General features: G+C 48.1%; 6 protein-coding genes, besides 1 other annotated feature; all 6 read right to left on the bottom strand.

The window, feature by feature from the left end:
- Positions 1–590: 590 nt before the first annotated feature.
- FFUJ_11493 (uncharacterized protein) lies at positions 591–1,299 on the bottom strand (the record flags this gene model as incomplete). XM_023570398.1 has 2 exons in its annotated part: positions 591–1,046; positions 1,111–1,299. The coding sequence occupies 2 exons, from the start codon at positions 1,297–1,299 to the stop codon at positions 591–593; spliced, it is 645 nt and encodes a 214-aa protein (XP_023437517.1).
- Positions 1,300–1,659: 360 nt separating this feature from the next.
- FFUJ_11494 (uncharacterized protein) lies at positions 1,660–2,367 on the bottom strand (the record flags this gene model as incomplete). Its single annotated transcript, XM_023570399.1, has 1 exon — positions 1,660–2,367. One exon carries the CDS (start codon positions 2,365–2,367, stop codon positions 1,660–1,662), a length of 708 nt encoding a protein of 235 aa, XP_023437518.1.
- Positions 2,368–4,023: 1,656 nt separating this feature from the next.
- Positions 4,024–4,095, bottom strand: a tRNA (tRNA-Gln).
- A 155-nt stretch (positions 4,096–4,250) lies between these two features.
- Positions 4,251–5,371, bottom strand: FFUJ_11495 (related to reductases; the record flags this gene model as incomplete). XM_023570400.1 has 4 exons in its annotated part: positions 4,251–4,656; positions 4,710–4,957; positions 5,004–5,245; positions 5,293–5,371. 4 exons carry the CDS (start codon positions 5,369–5,371, stop codon positions 4,251–4,253), a joined length of 975 nt encoding a protein of 324 aa, XP_023437519.1.
- A 4,823-nt stretch (positions 5,372–10,194) lies between these two features.
- On the bottom strand, positions 10,195–10,860 carry FFUJ_11496 (uncharacterized protein; the record flags this gene model as incomplete). XM_023570401.1 has 2 exons in its annotated part: positions 10,195–10,522; positions 10,571–10,860. 2 exons carry the CDS (start codon positions 10,858–10,860, stop codon positions 10,195–10,197), a joined length of 618 nt encoding a protein of 205 aa, XP_023437520.1.
- Positions 10,861–10,935: 75 nt separating this feature from the next.
- On the bottom strand, positions 10,936–11,922 carry FFUJ_11497 (uncharacterized protein; the record flags this gene model as incomplete). Its single annotated transcript, XM_023570402.1, has 1 exon — positions 10,936–11,922. One exon carries the CDS (start codon positions 11,920–11,922, stop codon positions 10,936–10,938), a length of 987 nt encoding a protein of 328 aa, XP_023437521.1.
- A 1,458-nt stretch (positions 11,923–13,380) lies between these two features.
- On the bottom strand, positions 13,381–14,371 carry FFUJ_11498 (uncharacterized protein; the record flags this gene model as incomplete). XM_023570403.1 has 3 exons in its annotated part: positions 13,381–13,488; positions 13,509–13,783; positions 13,834–14,371. 3 exons carry the CDS (start codon positions 14,369–14,371, stop codon positions 13,381–13,383), a joined length of 921 nt encoding a protein of 306 aa, XP_023438108.1.
- Positions 14,372–15,410: the final 1,039 nt, after the last annotated feature.

Genomic DNA, 15,410 nt, shown 5'->3' on the forward strand with positions numbered 1-15,410 from the left:
ATGATGTGAATGGCTGGGAGACGTGGGTCAGCATTTAAATGTCATCTTTAGCCCCCACCTCATCCTTTGAGCTTACTCGGCGATAGGCGTATTGCCAATGAGATCAGCGTCTCTTAAGTCCGATGATGTATTACTCGGATGTCAGCCAATACTCTCTGATCTCAGCGAATGAGAGTTTGTCCGAGGTGGTGCTTTGTAGCGTTAATTGTTGTTTTGCTCGGCTTAGCAAGCTTGTGATGTTTTTGAGCGAAAGTGTTTTAGTCAAACAGTTTACATAACTTCTTTCAAATGCATAAAATAAATTGCTGTATCCATCAAGAAATACAAATGCCCTATTTCCATTCGTTTAGTGTCTGAACATCTGTTAAAAGCGAGATGCCTGTAAGGATACCCTACGGGAATCACCATCGAGGACTCATGTTTCATATCCCTCAAGCTACCAGTGCTACAAGACAAAGGAGTAGCTTATAGTTTCGACAAAAACATTACAGTTGCTTCAGCTTGAAATTTATCGAACATGGCATCCCGGGCCCTCATTTGCACGTGAAGCCTCAACTGATCGTCGAAAACCAAGTATCGTCAACTCGTCCTCACTTGCCGAGCCCCAATACCTCCAGAATCTCATTCGTATCCGTATGATCTCTCGAATTCCTCATCCGATGACACCACGTCACCTTCTTATCATCCCCCTCTCCAGCAAACAAGAACTCTCCGCCCTGCTGATTCGTGGTTCCCCAGTTCCAAACAGGATATCCCTCCAGTAACTTCCAAAACGCATTCTTCATGGACAGCCAAGCATTCTGAAGAGACGAGATAGGGATGTACTTGTTCGGAGGTCCTTCTTCCCACGTCCGAATCATGCCGAGCGTTTTGTAAAGCTCTTCAGATGGATCAGTGTAGATAGGAAATTCGCAGCCCGTATCTATGCAATACATATCAACTGTTCTTGGATCCCCGTGACCTATTATCACGATTTCTGTGTTTATCTCTTGTAGCTTTTCTGGGGTCGCGTTTTTGGCAAGAAAGCTGGTGTAGCTCACGCATGACTGATGGTGTTAGCTGAGTTTAGGCCAGGGGTAGGGACCATACACAACAAAAGAAATGGCGAACAAAGACAACAAGAACTCGACGGGGTACTTCAGGTCCGCTGTAGATGCTCTTGAAGGTATGCTTCTCTCCCTTGCCATCAAGGACCTCAATTCCATCGGCGATCTTGAGTACCTCAGCAGTCGGCAAGTCATCGTTGACTTGGCTGCTGGAGACCTCCTTCCCTTGAGGTATCTCACACGAGTTATCCATCTTGAATCTGTTGATAAAGGTAACCTGCAGAGCCAAGTTTGTCTCCTACTGCAAGTCAACATGCGGAGCTGTTATGTGTTTAGCTCTCTCGCGCTATGACCATCGTCAAATACACCAAACATTTCTGACGTCAGCACTAGAGACGTTTATGTCAACACACCGGTCGGTGCCAAGAACTTCTGCCTCGAACCAAGGAGATTAGCATGAGGAGCGAGGCGATTTGTCAAGATACATTTTCCGGGTGGATCAAAGAATGAATGAGGTCGTGACGAACACCAAACAGGGGCCAACCCGGGCTTTTTACTGCCGAAAGCGCTAAGAAACAAGCAAAATACGCTAACTCAACCCTACAGGCCTCCGCTATTCCATCACAAATCTGACACTCTGTTTCCAGTCATCCCTCGGCATCTTCAGCGAATTAATATGCTGTGACTTATTCTCAAATCCAATCCCAACCGTGCAAAGAAGATCCAAGTTCTCATCAATACCCAGCTCTCTCTTGATGATGTCCGGGTATCCAGTTGGCGCAGCAGACACTTGCGTGCCCAATCCCTTCTCCGTCAACAGTAAAAGAAGTGTCTGCAGATAGATACCCACTGACAGAACATCCCCTTTGTTCAGGGCTTTGTCGATAGAAATGACAGCCACTACTGGCGCGTTGTAGAAATTAAAGTTGTCAATGAGAGTTTTGGTCATCGCCTCTGTATCTCCGCGAGCAATGTTGTATCCATTTGGTCCGTAGACATGGTGGCCCAGTTCTGAGCGGTAGTGGTTGAATGTCTCGGGAATAGCATCAAGTTTGAGCTCTTCCTTATTCTCAAATGCAGCAACTAATGCAGCTGACAGTCGCTTCAGTCGTTCACCAGATGCGACAGTAACTCTCCAAGGCTGGATGTTTGTAGAAGATGGAGCGTGCTGGGCGACACTGAAGCAATCTTCAACAACAGACATCGGAACTTCTTGACCAGTGCAAAATGCACGAGTACTGTGTCTGTCAAGTATGGTTTCAGCTACAGCATTACGAGCCGATTGGATCTCATGGCGCTGGAAGGTTTGTTGTGAAGGCATGGCGGGCTTGCTATCGTTGTGAAATCTGATCTCGGCACCCAAAAGCTTCGGGCACGATGTTCTTAAGTATAAGAGACACAGTGACCTATTGAAGTGTGCCGACGCTCATCCGCCCGCGGTGTCAAAGCTTTTACGTGATCGTTGGTCGCTTACATGGACAAATTATGGGGTGGCGGTATGGATGATCGGACTTAAGCATCTCTTCGGTCGGAGCTTGTAGTAACGCGGGCTTCTAATAGTGCATATAGATTTTCGGTTAAGTTGTAGATCACAGGCAGTCGCTGGTTTGTCGAATCAGGAATTTCCGGTTTAACCAGGGGCACCAGTTCGTCCGAAACGTATTACTCATCCTCTATAAGCAGGACAGCTAGCTGATAAATACACATGCAAGAGTCCCATTAAGAGGAGAGGAATATTGAATCAATAGGTGTCCAGGGCCATCCCAAGTAACGGGCAGAAATGTTTACGACCAAAGTGTTCTGTCGGTGATACTGAAAACATCGTTGTAGATCGGGGTTCATAAACCAACTTGTATAACGAGCCTAAAGTATTAGTAGCCATACTATTTAACTGTATTCGAGAAATTGACGGATATGCTCGGTTGACTCTATCTCAGTTAGCCATCGATGCTCCTCATCCAGCCCATGTTTCATTTTGAGCTACCGAACCTTCCAGCCTCCATGCAATGAATATTACCTCGCAGCAACAGATTCCATCTGCGGACGACACTTCTCATTGGCACGTCGAGGCCCATTCCCATTCGAGTTCTCAGCCTCTGACGCTCACGCACCCAATGGAGCGGCGTTTCGAGCCTTCGTCCCGCCTTTGAGCACGGACAGGTCGGCCAAGTCCGGTATGGGCTGGTCGTGTCGTTGCTTCCAGTTCTTGTGGGTTCCGAGCGTTTTCATCGGGGTGACGCTGTGACTTGTTTTAGTAGCCTCGATGCCGGCATGTGATTTGCCAGCTGCTGTCCATGTGGAAGTGACTGGTTAGCTGTATTGGAATGTTCTGTGTGCCCAGCCATCATGTCTCATAGCAGTTGAGAAACCTACTAGGCAAGATGGGGCCAGCCAAGGAGGTGCCTGGGCAGGCGAGCAGACTGAACCTCTTGGTTTAGGAATAGGGTTGGAGTTTCAATTCAGCTAATGTTTGTAAGTAAAGTATCTATAGCAGGATAACTGGAGCAAAAGTAGTAAAGACGAGATTGGAAGACATGGCGCCACCTTGAAAGCCAACGTAGAGCAAAAGAAGGCTAAACAATAAAGCTAACAGGGGAAGGCCCGATAGGTCACAACATTACGTATTGGCGAAAGTATTAAGCATTTCCACTGATCGGAGTGTGAGGAGTGTTAAGTAACATGTTTAATGGGTTAATCATTAAGAGTTAATATTGGCTACAGACAAGACAGAGTCTAGTGCGTGAAAGAGGGGAACAACCAATATAGACAATCGCTTAGATCTACTTATTATCTTATAGGGTATTAAACATGCCGACTAAATAAACTTTAAGATTATTAAGGCTTGCACTTTTTGCTTAGAGACATATGCCAGTTAGCTAAGAATTAACTACTGACAAAAGGACAGAGACTTAAGAACCTTACATTAAAAATGAAAAATAAGCATCACTCATAGTGGTATACTGAAAGTGCAAAAGAAAGGTCTCGGAGGGAGTCGAACCCTCGCTGGCGGAATCAGAATCCGCAGTCATAACCGTTAGACCACGAAACCATGTTATGATCTTGATTAACTCCAGATGTTATTAAGATTTACATTGGCTTTGGTGACAGTAGCTCATAAAGGTCGCAAAATCATCTGTATACACGTGTTTCTGTAAACCATTCTATAAATATTTAGTGCAGTTCCAACACCATGAAACTACCAAGTTATGCATAATATCGAGGCAAGTCCTCAAAGACGAACCCATGCTCCTTCAATTGCTTGTTCGCCAAGTCCCAAAGCTTGCCAACAGCCTGAGGATCATCCAACCACTTATTGGCCTTGTCATCTAGCTTCTGAACAGGCACATAATATCTGCCAGCGTGCTCGTAGGCTTGCGGAGTTGTAGCACAGAAAAGAGAGTTCATCGATCCTTCGAGTGGCGTAGACGTTGGGCCGACTTTCATGGCGACACGTGTCATGGCTCCGAAGATGTTGTTCGAGTGAGACTGCAGACCGGATTTGATAAGACCAGGATGAAGGGAGTAGGCTGTGATACCGAGAGGTTGATAGCGTTCTGTAATCGCCTTCGCGGCAATGATGCTTGCTTGCTTGCAGTGGCCGTATCTCCTCCTGATGTAGGTTAGCAAGCTGGATCAAAGTTTGTCCTGAGTCGGATTGTTTACCATGGCGCTAGTTGCCCAGTGACATCAGTGAGATTAGGGTCCTGATAATTGATGGCTTCGGGCCCCATCCTGAAGGCCATATCGCTAGCAACATTGACGATTCTCACACGGTCCATGCGACCACTGGTCTGAGCGGCGGCGACGAGGAGAGGCATCAGTGACATGGTGAGGGCGTGATGGGAGAGGAAGCAAGTCTGCCATTGGACTTCAAAGCCGTCCTTTGTCAGTTGCCAGGGGCTGGCCATGATCTGGATTACGTTAGCTTTATTTCGGGAGATTTTGGGATGCACCTACGCCAGCGTTATTGATCAGCAGATCAAGGCGGTTTTCGCGGCTCATGAAATCAGCAGCGGTATTTTTGATGCTCTGGAGGTCCTGGAGGTCTAGCTTGAGGAAGTGAAGGTCTAGGTCGGGGCTGTTCTGTTTCATATCGGAGATGGCCTTGTTGACGCGGTCGCTTGAGCGGCTGGCGATGTAGACTCTAGCGCCCTTGAGGGCGAGTTGAAGTGTTGTTTCATAGCCAATACCAGAGTTTCCTGGGTAGTCAGTGGCGAGCTCTGCAAGTGTTGAGTTGATGACTTACCGCCTGTGACGATGGCGATGTAGCCCCGAAGATTGGGGATATCGCGGATTTGGAACTCGGGTTCTTTGTGGCAGTTCATCATGATTTTGGTATAAATGTGTAGAGACTTTCAAAGAGATATTGAGAGGTGAGTCGCTTATGTATTCGAGGAATTAGTTCTTCGGGTTATTGAAGCTGGTCTAATAGTCTCGACTTCTGTTGTCGCACTTCTCTCATCTTATATCAAGAATCTTAGAGGCAGTGCAGCCAATCGGAGGTGGAGCTGTCTGATACAACGGGCTCGTCCGCGGACATGTCCATGGTGGGGCGGCGCTGAAGGGCTGAAGGCTTAGCTTACGGCGCAGAGGCCAATGCAATTGCCGGAGTCAACTTTTGCAGCATTGATTGGATTAGCAGCATAGGCTCTTGTTTCATCCAAGATGGGTCTTTTGCTATAGACCCTCAAATATGCCATGTTGGCTGATAAGCATGGCTAGGTTCAATCAAGATTGGCCCATGAGGGTCCCAGGACCTTGGAGTCTGACCGACGACCCAGCCGCATGAAGTCCCTTTCTTGGTTCATTTCTGTATCAACCCACGTTCATTTCGATAATACTTCATGGGCACGATTTGGCTCTGACACTATCATGCAGCCCTACAAGGCACACGCATCGTCAGCCGGAATGCAGGTGCAGCACCCAAAACCGGATATTGCCACTGGCTCACGGAAATCCAGTCGTTGCACCCAAGCCCATTCAAAAGAAGGGTCGTTTATTGGCTATTGCTTCCAGGGACTGCTCACTATATATACAAGCAGCCTTACGATTTCTTTTTCGCTGCTTTTTGTGTTAAGCAAGTCTCGCATATCCAGTCATGATAGATTCTATTTACGGTAACCCCAAGGCACTTCTGTTTACCCTTCCCCTTATCGCATTGAACTGTTCTCCCCAAATCTAGATTACGCTCTTTTGGGCAGAGGCGGCATTTATTTATGTTCTGGGTGACTGTACACATTATGAAAGGAAAGTTCTTGGATCTTGGATCTTGAGCTGACTGGGCACGGAGAGGAATGCTTGGATTTTCACGACAGGCCACTGGAAGTCCATTTATAGGCGAGGTAGGTTTGTAGCTCTGCGACTCCGTTGATCACTTAGTCTGGGGTATGGCATGCGATAAGTTTCACTGCTCGGCAAGAATACACTTCAGACTACACATCAGTGAATCGCGCAACTAGATTCTGGGACTTTGTGCAGTCTGAGTCAATTCAATGATCAGCTATCTAGGAGAGACTTTGGCGGAGGAATAATAATTCTATCCCAATGGTGATTGATGATAACAGACCAAAGCATGCGTGAGTGTTGACTGAACTATCTGCTTCAGTGAACCCTTTCCTATCATGCTCCACCACTGCATGCTATCAGATACGCTCGTCCCATTCCTTCTCTTTGATTGGGAGATGTTTGTGGTTATCACATGCCTTTGGACTAGACATCGGCTGCTGGTTTCTCTTCTGACAGTTCTTTCCCGTCTCGGCGTCTCTGCACTGGAGGAGCGGACCGGGTTCGGGGCCGATTTCTTGCCACAATGGGGACAGGTCCAGGTAATGACGGGTACGGTGCACATGCTTGTTGATTGTTGAGATTGTATCGGGAAAACTTGTTTCGGTCGTGTAAAAAGCTGTTGAGTTGGACGAGTTGTCGATGTTTGATGGTAAATAAAACCACAACTCATTCGAGATGGTATGAATTTATAGGCTGGTACGATTGTTTGTTGTTCAGGGACATTAGGCTATGTTCCTCTGTAAGTGAACAAGTCGTCTCTTTATTTGAATCACGCCACAAAAGTGTCACAAAATGGCTAGTGATGAAATTACATCAAATCATATGTGAACAGTAGTAATCTACTCAAAGAAAAGTCTTTGATACTTTGACAGAGGCTTCTAGATGGAGCTCAAGCCATCTGTCCCTTCACATGTTATTTCAAGTCACTCGCCCCAAATGGCTTCTACAAACAGGCACATTTGCCTGTACTCTGCAGTTCTTGTCGCCAGGAGTCACACACCAGGACCCGACAAGTGGGTTTTTGTAAGATACGGGCCTTTCCCTCTGCAGAGCAGAGCCAAGCATGTAATGGCTTCATGCAAATGCTATCACGAGTTAGCTAGATATTTCCTAACTCTCATACAAGTCTCCAATGACTTCACCTTCTACGGACTCAGTATCCAATCACCGCAAGACCTTTTTACTGTCTCCTGGTATTGGAAGTGTACGGGGGAATCTTTAAAACGAGCCTTAGGATGATTTCATCAATTACAAAGAAGGTCATTAAGCTATGTGTCACCGACGCAGCCAAACCACACGCACATATCGTCCAAACAATTTCCATTCAGGACCAAAGTCCAGTTCTCTACGGGGATTGGTACCCGGCTTTGTCTCTGCTGCCATACGCCATGTTGCGGTTCTGTAGCAAACAATTTTCGACAACCTCTACGGAAGACCGCAAACAATATCATGTTTACTCTTGCAATTAACTTCAGATACCTGTAGGTGTGATACATCAGATTTGATGGACTACTCTTTCAACAATCTTTCGTCTAAACACCTTCATATCCACCCTTTGTAAAATTGACTTCTACTGCACACTGTATTGGAAACCACTTGACTGATTCGAACAATCTGCCCAGTGATCAGTCTGCCAACCACCAACTCCAGCTTTACCTTGTCGCTTGTGACTTCACCAAGCGTACTCAGTGTCTGGGCCATCTTGGCCAGAACGGTGTAAGATGGCTTTGGCCCGTCACTCGACCTGATAGATTATGTATGTCTGGGTATGCAAATTTACATGATGGGTCTCGAAGACGAGATCCACACCTTTGAAGCACAAGTCACACCTTTGTAAGCTGTTACCGCGGCAGGTGGCGAAGGCTGCGGCAGTAGCGTAGTTGCGCAGGACTGCGGTGACTCAGGGTGGAAGAGTTCATAGACGGATTAGCCCGCCTGTTCATCAGCGAAGATCCTCTCAACAACGTTGCCCTAGGATGCCCGAAAAGCCGTCTAGTAAAAGCCCAATGACTGCTGAGTCTGCAAAACAGGACCCAGTAGGCAGGCATATAGATGGTTGTGTATTATCGAGCTTGAGACGTCTTCTTGAGCCAAGAGGCTGCAAAAGGGAAGAACATGAATGCTTCTGTCGGAGCATGGTCGGGCAACGTTTTCAGCCGAGAGACGGGAGAGGAATAGAAGCTGCATATATGCCGCACCTTGATCGACATTAGCCTCCATGTCCGCCTTCAAATCGGCGTTTCTCATCCACAAACAATCTACCTCACAACGGTAATGTGTCTCTCTTGGCTACATAGTTCAATGACACGTCTGGGGATGGGACAAGCATGTGGTTGAGAGCTTAAATCAGCAGATAGAACTTAGTTAACCTGCGTCTGGAAATGCCCCCAAGATTGGAAAAGATCAATGAGTGATCACCTTGATAATTCACATGGAAGCTGACAAGTGTTTCTCGAGATACCGAGTGTTGGTCACTCAGGGGAGCCCCTATTAACATGGACATTTTGCAGCTCTTCTGGGAGAGAACGAGAAGGCACTTGGCGATATCTACATTGGCCATGGCAGTCAGCTGCTTAGAAGAAATGGACTTAGTCGGGATACGTATCATATTGGCGAGAGGATAAAGGTTCCGGCTGCTTATGGGAATCATCGGATGCTGGCAAGGAGCATTGACTGATGGGAAGGATCTACTTCTGACAAGAAATCTACTACTAGCAATAAGAAACGTTGACTGTTAGAAGATACAACTGGTAATAGACATGGTCGGGGTTCCAGCGGTCTTAAGTCGTTGGCCAGGTAGAGGATCTTACATAGAGAGGGGCAGATTGGCCATATGGCCAAAAGAGTGAGAGTTTTTGTGCTTCTGGGCATTGTAAGCGACATCCCAATCGGCAATCAACCGCTAGCCAGTGCCGACCAAGTCTTGTGTATCTGCCATTGTCTCTTGTAGGAAGCAAAACGGGATATAACGTCGCTAGCGAGCTGGCTACCAGGCAATTTCAGAGGCACGTAGCAGTCTGGCATGCGCTATAACTAGAGCGTTTCTCCTTATGGGAGACGAGTCGCCGTGTTGAATCGCGCTTGAGAAGTCGAGGGGGCGTGGGCTGTCAACAAGCACAGGGCTGGCTGCATCGGCCACTGAGTGGGTTGGAACGAAAGAAGGGGTGCTGACGCCGGGCGCAAGTCATAAAGTCGCGGCGTATTTGGCGATGCTGTTGAATCAAGCTGATCCGTCAAGCTTGATAAGAGTTGGCGAACGACCGGGTTTGGCGCCCTGTGAACCTTGGCGTTGGAGGCCATTGACATGAACGTCCAGCGGGCAATGTTGGGGCACCCAGGGCTGGTCATTTAGCGAACCCAGCCATAACAACTTGGGGGCAATACAGGGCCTAGCTCATAATGTTGACGGGCAGTACAGGGGAACATACGAAAAAGCCCCACAGGTCGAACTGAAGAAGTTGCAATGGAACGTAGCACTTCTAAGACTTCGCTAAAAAGAACAAAAGGGATGAACGAGTGCATGCTTGGCAGGGGAGAATTGATGCGCAAGGCTCCCAAGATGTAACGAAAAGTGCTACTCTTGATGATGAGGGGAAACTCGACAGCACGGAAGTGCTAGCTTGGGCATGATTTATCAGTCTTGCAGCAGACACTCTATCTCTTTCGTGGCCGAGAAGTCACTGGAAGTCACATCAATAGCACGGTTTCTCAAACACCGTCACTGGGGTCGGGCAACACGATTGACTCTACAGACTTTGGCGATCAGGCTTCAAACCAAAAAGCCATAGTTACTTGAACAGCAGTGAGAAGTACCTGGACCCTTCGACTGACAGCTAGTTTCCACCAAGACAGCCATCGCGCTCTAGATCCGAGTTACATTGAGTACCGAACTAACTTGCTCGATGGTGCCGTCAATGTCTTTCTCCATGGTAGTAGACCGCACAGCCGAGATACTACTCGTAGAGACATGCCCTAAGGGTCGATCCACCTTCCCCACGGAGATTCTCTTTGGCTCCTTCTTCCCTACATGTTTCAGCGTCTTGAGATGCTCGACGTGCGGCAGGGCTGAGTAACCAGAGAGAGGGGAGCGGTCGACTTGGTTGGAAGGACGTATTGTCGAGGTGAAAGATCGTAAGGACGGGAGGAAGCGGTGCCCCCGGGGTGTCGTGTATGCCCAGCCGTTGCTGTAACTACCGGAATCAGCGCTGTTGCAACTGATAGGAACACCGTATACTTACTGGCTATAACAGTAAGGTCTTTCGCATTCTTCGACATGGATATGGCGGCAGCAACCGCACTGAGGCGGGATCCAACTGTAGATAATCGAATCATGACTCGGAGGGAGACAGCCTGCGGAGACGTGATCGAGGTACTCCGCGTGCATGTCTTGAACTTCAATTCGCAACCTCGAAGGCTGAGCATTTTTCGGTTGTAACTGCAGATGTACTTTGTTGGAGTGGACATTGCTCGAATATATACGGCTCGTCTCGTCGTCGCATTCATCAGGTCTGATGGTGTCGTCGCTCATATCTCATAAATCTACACCAATCAGTAAATTGTCTCAGAACTCAAAACCAAGAACATACCGCAAGAGAATCATCATTCATCCTCCGATCAGACGCTTCGCTAACTCGTCAAATACGCCTTCCTTTATGTCCTCTAAATCTTCATCCCTCGCGTCTTCAATGCATTTGACTCTATGATCTAGCGAGCTGATATCATCTCGTATTTCTATTATCACAGCCTCCTCCGCATCTACCGGTTCTAGCCCTTCGCACTTCTTCTCCAGGCGTTCGACCTTGTCTTTGAGCTGAGCGTTATCGGCTCTTAGCTTGGCGTTGTCGGCTTGCAGGTCGTCAACCTTGGATTCCAGCTTCTGGAGCTTATCCCAGAATTGGTTGAAGAATTCGGGGTGGCTGTCTTGTCGGGGCCGTTTGCGATTGGACGGAGCGTTCGGGGGAGCTTGAGTTCTCGTTGCTTTCTTGTAAGACGGGGGTTTGGGGGGAGGAATTGTTGTGACTTTTGCGCCGGTGCCGCTGAACATTCGTGAGACATCATAGTCTGGATCGAAGGAGGGTTTGATTTGACGTTGTTCCACAGCCTCGCTGATGGTCTTGAGCTCATCGGGCGAGAGTAGAGACTGTTGGATATAGATACGCAGGGAGGTGGTACAAGAGAGCTCGTGTATCAAGTCGAGGACCTTGCCTGATCGCGCACGAGCTGCTACAACCGGCTCTTCAACATCGCTAGGAATAAGAACAGTGATTCTGTTATCCAGGGTGAAGTCGAGGGACGTAGTCGCATCGAAAATCGGTTTTACGGCATCGGGCGGGTTCGACACGTCGGAAAAAGCGAAGGACTTGATAAAGAAGGGATTTATCCGGAGGCATACACCTGCCCCAGTTGGCTTGTCCTTGAATCTTAAGGGAATACTGATTTCGAAGTGCGCACCGGATTGACTCTCACGGTCGAGTCGCAAAGTGAATCGTATCGGGTCGTGATCGGGATCGGCGGCTGTCAAGTTACGCGCGACACCCTCCCACTGCCACTCGACGACAGCTGTTGTTTCGTTGATGGCGATGCATGCCATAGCGCAAGGTTAGTGGACAATATGAAGACTTACCAGCACAGCACGTTCAATAACGCAACCACGAGGGAGATACCGAGCCTCGCTGACGGGCGCCCAGGACCTCCAGTAGAACTGCCAGGTCGCCCCGGAACTCCAGTAGAACTGCGAGATTCCGAGTCCAGGTCGCCCTCTACACGCCCCGGTTATTCCACAAAGAGGAGCGCTCTCGCTCTCGGTGGGTATAATCCGGAATTTTATAACGGGTGTAGCGCGATGCTTGGGATTCCCTCGAGGATTGTTACTGAGCGCGGGATAACAGGAGGGACGTTATGGCGTGGAGGCGACATTTCGAGGAGGGTGAAGGGCAGGATGATTGAACATGAAGCTGGTCGTGAGAGGAGCGTGAATTGGTGAAGGTGGAGAGGCCTGTGCTCGGAAGAACATTGCTCCGGCAAGGCTGTTCCTCAGCCTTGAGATTAGATAGGAGACTTGCGTGGCGCGTTGATCTGCCACGACACAACAGGAAAAGTCAATATACGTCATGAGGGCTGGTCTTTATCGCAATAAACACAATTTTGAGAGTATTAAGTATTAAAACAAGTCACCCATAGGGGGAATACCACTGTTCCGCTGATGTTCAATCGATCGATGTCCACATTCAATACAAAAATGCGCTAATCATTACACAGCGCAACTCCAGTGGAGTGATCCGCTAAATCGACCCCGCTAGTAAACAACTCCAGGGACTCATCGTTACCCGACACCACCGCCCCATTTAAACCAATCAACTTCGAGTTTCTGCTGCCGTGTCTGCCTCCGTATGGCGCCTCCCGAAGCCCAGTGGTCAGAATTAGATCAAGCTCAATCAACCGGATCGTGGCTCTAATATATATAAGGCGTCATAGATACCTTTCAGAGCTCAAGCGCCTTATCCAAAATGTGACCTGAAAGAGCTGGGGACGTTGAAAAGCGACACGCCGGGGTCCCGGGTAGGGCCAACACAAGTTGCGGTTCCATGTCGTTGTTTCGTCGGGGTAGCCTTGCGCCACCGAGTCTCTTGATAAGATGTGCCTGGAAGCTTATGGTCTGAATCGCCTTTGTCTTAGAGGTCTTCCGCTTCACCCCTTGTATCTTAGCCAATGTTGAGATCTCTTGAGCATTATTGTCAACCTCAATTCGTGCAAGTAGGTGGCCGCTGTAAGATCAAACACAACGAACTAGAATTCATAGACTGCAGATATTGCAGTTTGAGATATTGTTGGACATCTGAGTTGTCAGGCTTTTGGACACGTTCTACTGACTAGGTGGCATGCTGGGGTTTCTGCCCCGTTTGCTCTGACAGTTATTACATTCATGATATACTCAATACTCGATTTATTGTATTAATGAAACCCATGTCTATAGTTTAAGCATTTTCCTTCTATCCGAATACACCCAGAACATATAAGATCCTTTTTAAAATAAGCCTTTCGCATTTTCTTACGCGATAACTTTGAATCCCGAAAACTTGTTAATCTGCCTCTTCTGTTTGTGTTCCTCTAGCCATGGGAGGTTCTCAGCTTGTGATGATTCGGAGGGAGACATGGCCTGGCTGGTTAGTCACTGACATGAAAGCGACTTGCCAGTCTCGTGCGAATTCTGATCTTCTCCCCACTGGCCTTGGTTGTTTCCTCTCTCTCCTGTCTCGCCAATGATCTTGTGAGAGCCGCTCTCTCTCGCCTCTCTTTGATGGCCTTCGCTCTCTGCGCCTTCTGCTCCTCCTTTCTCGTCTTTCGCTTGTGCTCTCGGATTGCCATATCAACCTTGGCGACCATTCTATCGGCGATGCCTGGGCACGTACAGGCAAGCGGCATAGCAGTGATGGTTGCAGTGGGATGGCCCTCTCGGCTTCCGATAGCATGTCCGATACGACCGGGGACCAGCTCTTAATACCCTCGTGGAAGCGGCGATGGTCAAGTAGACTTTGGAGAAAAGCGTTGTTCCAAGGCCGATCGATGACTGGCATCCCGACAGGGACCCATGTGTTGCAAGAGTTGTGTCTTTTGAACCCATTCATTTCATCCTGCATGACCATGAAGATGTCGGGGAACTTATCCGCATACTTGAGGCGAACAAGAAGGTTCGGCATGATGATCGTAGTGACACGCCCAGACTGGGTGACATCGAGATGAAAAGAGAATTTCTCAAAGGGGAATCTGCCCAACTTGCGTTGATTACTCCAAAAGGGCAAATGCAAGACATCGGTTCTGGGATTGAAGTATCCATAAGGCTGGGCATCGAAAGGCCCCAATGGGTTCGTTGAGATGGTGTAACGTTTGAGCCGGAGCTGGGCATGGTTTCGTGATTCTTTGCTGACCATGAGAGTAACTGGGAGCGGATGTGCCTTGATTCGAAGCCATTTTTCGTTCTGCGTGCGGGAAGGCTTGAGACAGTAGAATTTAGGGTCTGGGAGAGTCATATCCCATACCATTCTTCTTAGCTCAGGCGGCATATGTTTGAAGCAGGTGAAGGCTGGCTGAGGTGGGGGGGGGGGAGGGGGGGAAGTGGAAGTGGAGCGAGTGCCTGGAACATGATAGCTTCTTGCAGTCGCGTAGATGGGGGCATATCGTATGGCTGACGATAGAAATGAGGGAAGTGGATTGTTGAAGGGTTCGTGCAATTGAGGCTATTGCTCGTATCCAAGTACAGTTCTAGAAGCGTTGGAGAAAGGAGGGAAGGGAAGGGTAGACGTAGACTAATGGGCTTCCCCCAATAAGTTTTATTCTCTGACTTAAGACATATCATATATCATAACCACTCCTTAAACCATGGTGAATGGTAGTATAGACATCATGCCTAGGCTGGACAAGCATCTATCAACAAAGAAGGAGACTGATGTCTATCATGCTTGCAGCAGATATCACAAAGAACCACTAGATCTTGGAACCCCGTTCAACCGCTTCTACGTATGTACTTACACACTTGAAGGAGATTATTGGCCAGTTGAAAGCTTGGCAAAGAAAAGCTCAGACTTCTAGAATTCTGCATCATGACATTGGAGAACAAGGCAGGGGACCGTGTGGAGTAGCTCAAGCCACTTGCATGGTCCGAACATGACGTTAGCAGTTGTTAGACAGCAGAAGACCAAACCTGTGCTTTTATTAGTCTACATATTATGACCAGTAATCTCAAGAGAAACGAGGAAATAAGGAAACTTCGCTTGACTGAGAGATAATCAGGGTCCTCTGAAAGGACTGGTTCACGTTGTGTTTGGTTGCATAGAGTTGGTGAGGTAATACATCTAACCTTCGGTAGCCCTTCATCAAAATATGCTTGGTACCGAGGGAACCCCTACGAATAAACCCAAGACCTGTGACTTAAGATCGGATTGTACGCTGTGATATTGCATCTGGACTGCAAAAGTGTCTGGTGTCTTTGTTCTGTCGGGAGGTCTGAGCAGATAGTCCCCGATGATGTCGCTTCAGTTCAGATTCCTACGAAACACTACGGATTACATCCCCTGCAATGGC

This window comes from Fusarium fujikuroi, chromosome FFUJ_chr11 (assembly GCF_900079805.1).
Source record: "Fusarium fujikuroi IMI 58289 draft genome, chromosome FFUJ_chr11".
In the NCBI taxonomy this organism is placed as follows: domain Eukaryota; kingdom Fungi; phylum Ascomycota; class Sordariomycetes; order Hypocreales; family Nectriaceae; genus Fusarium; species Fusarium fujikuroi.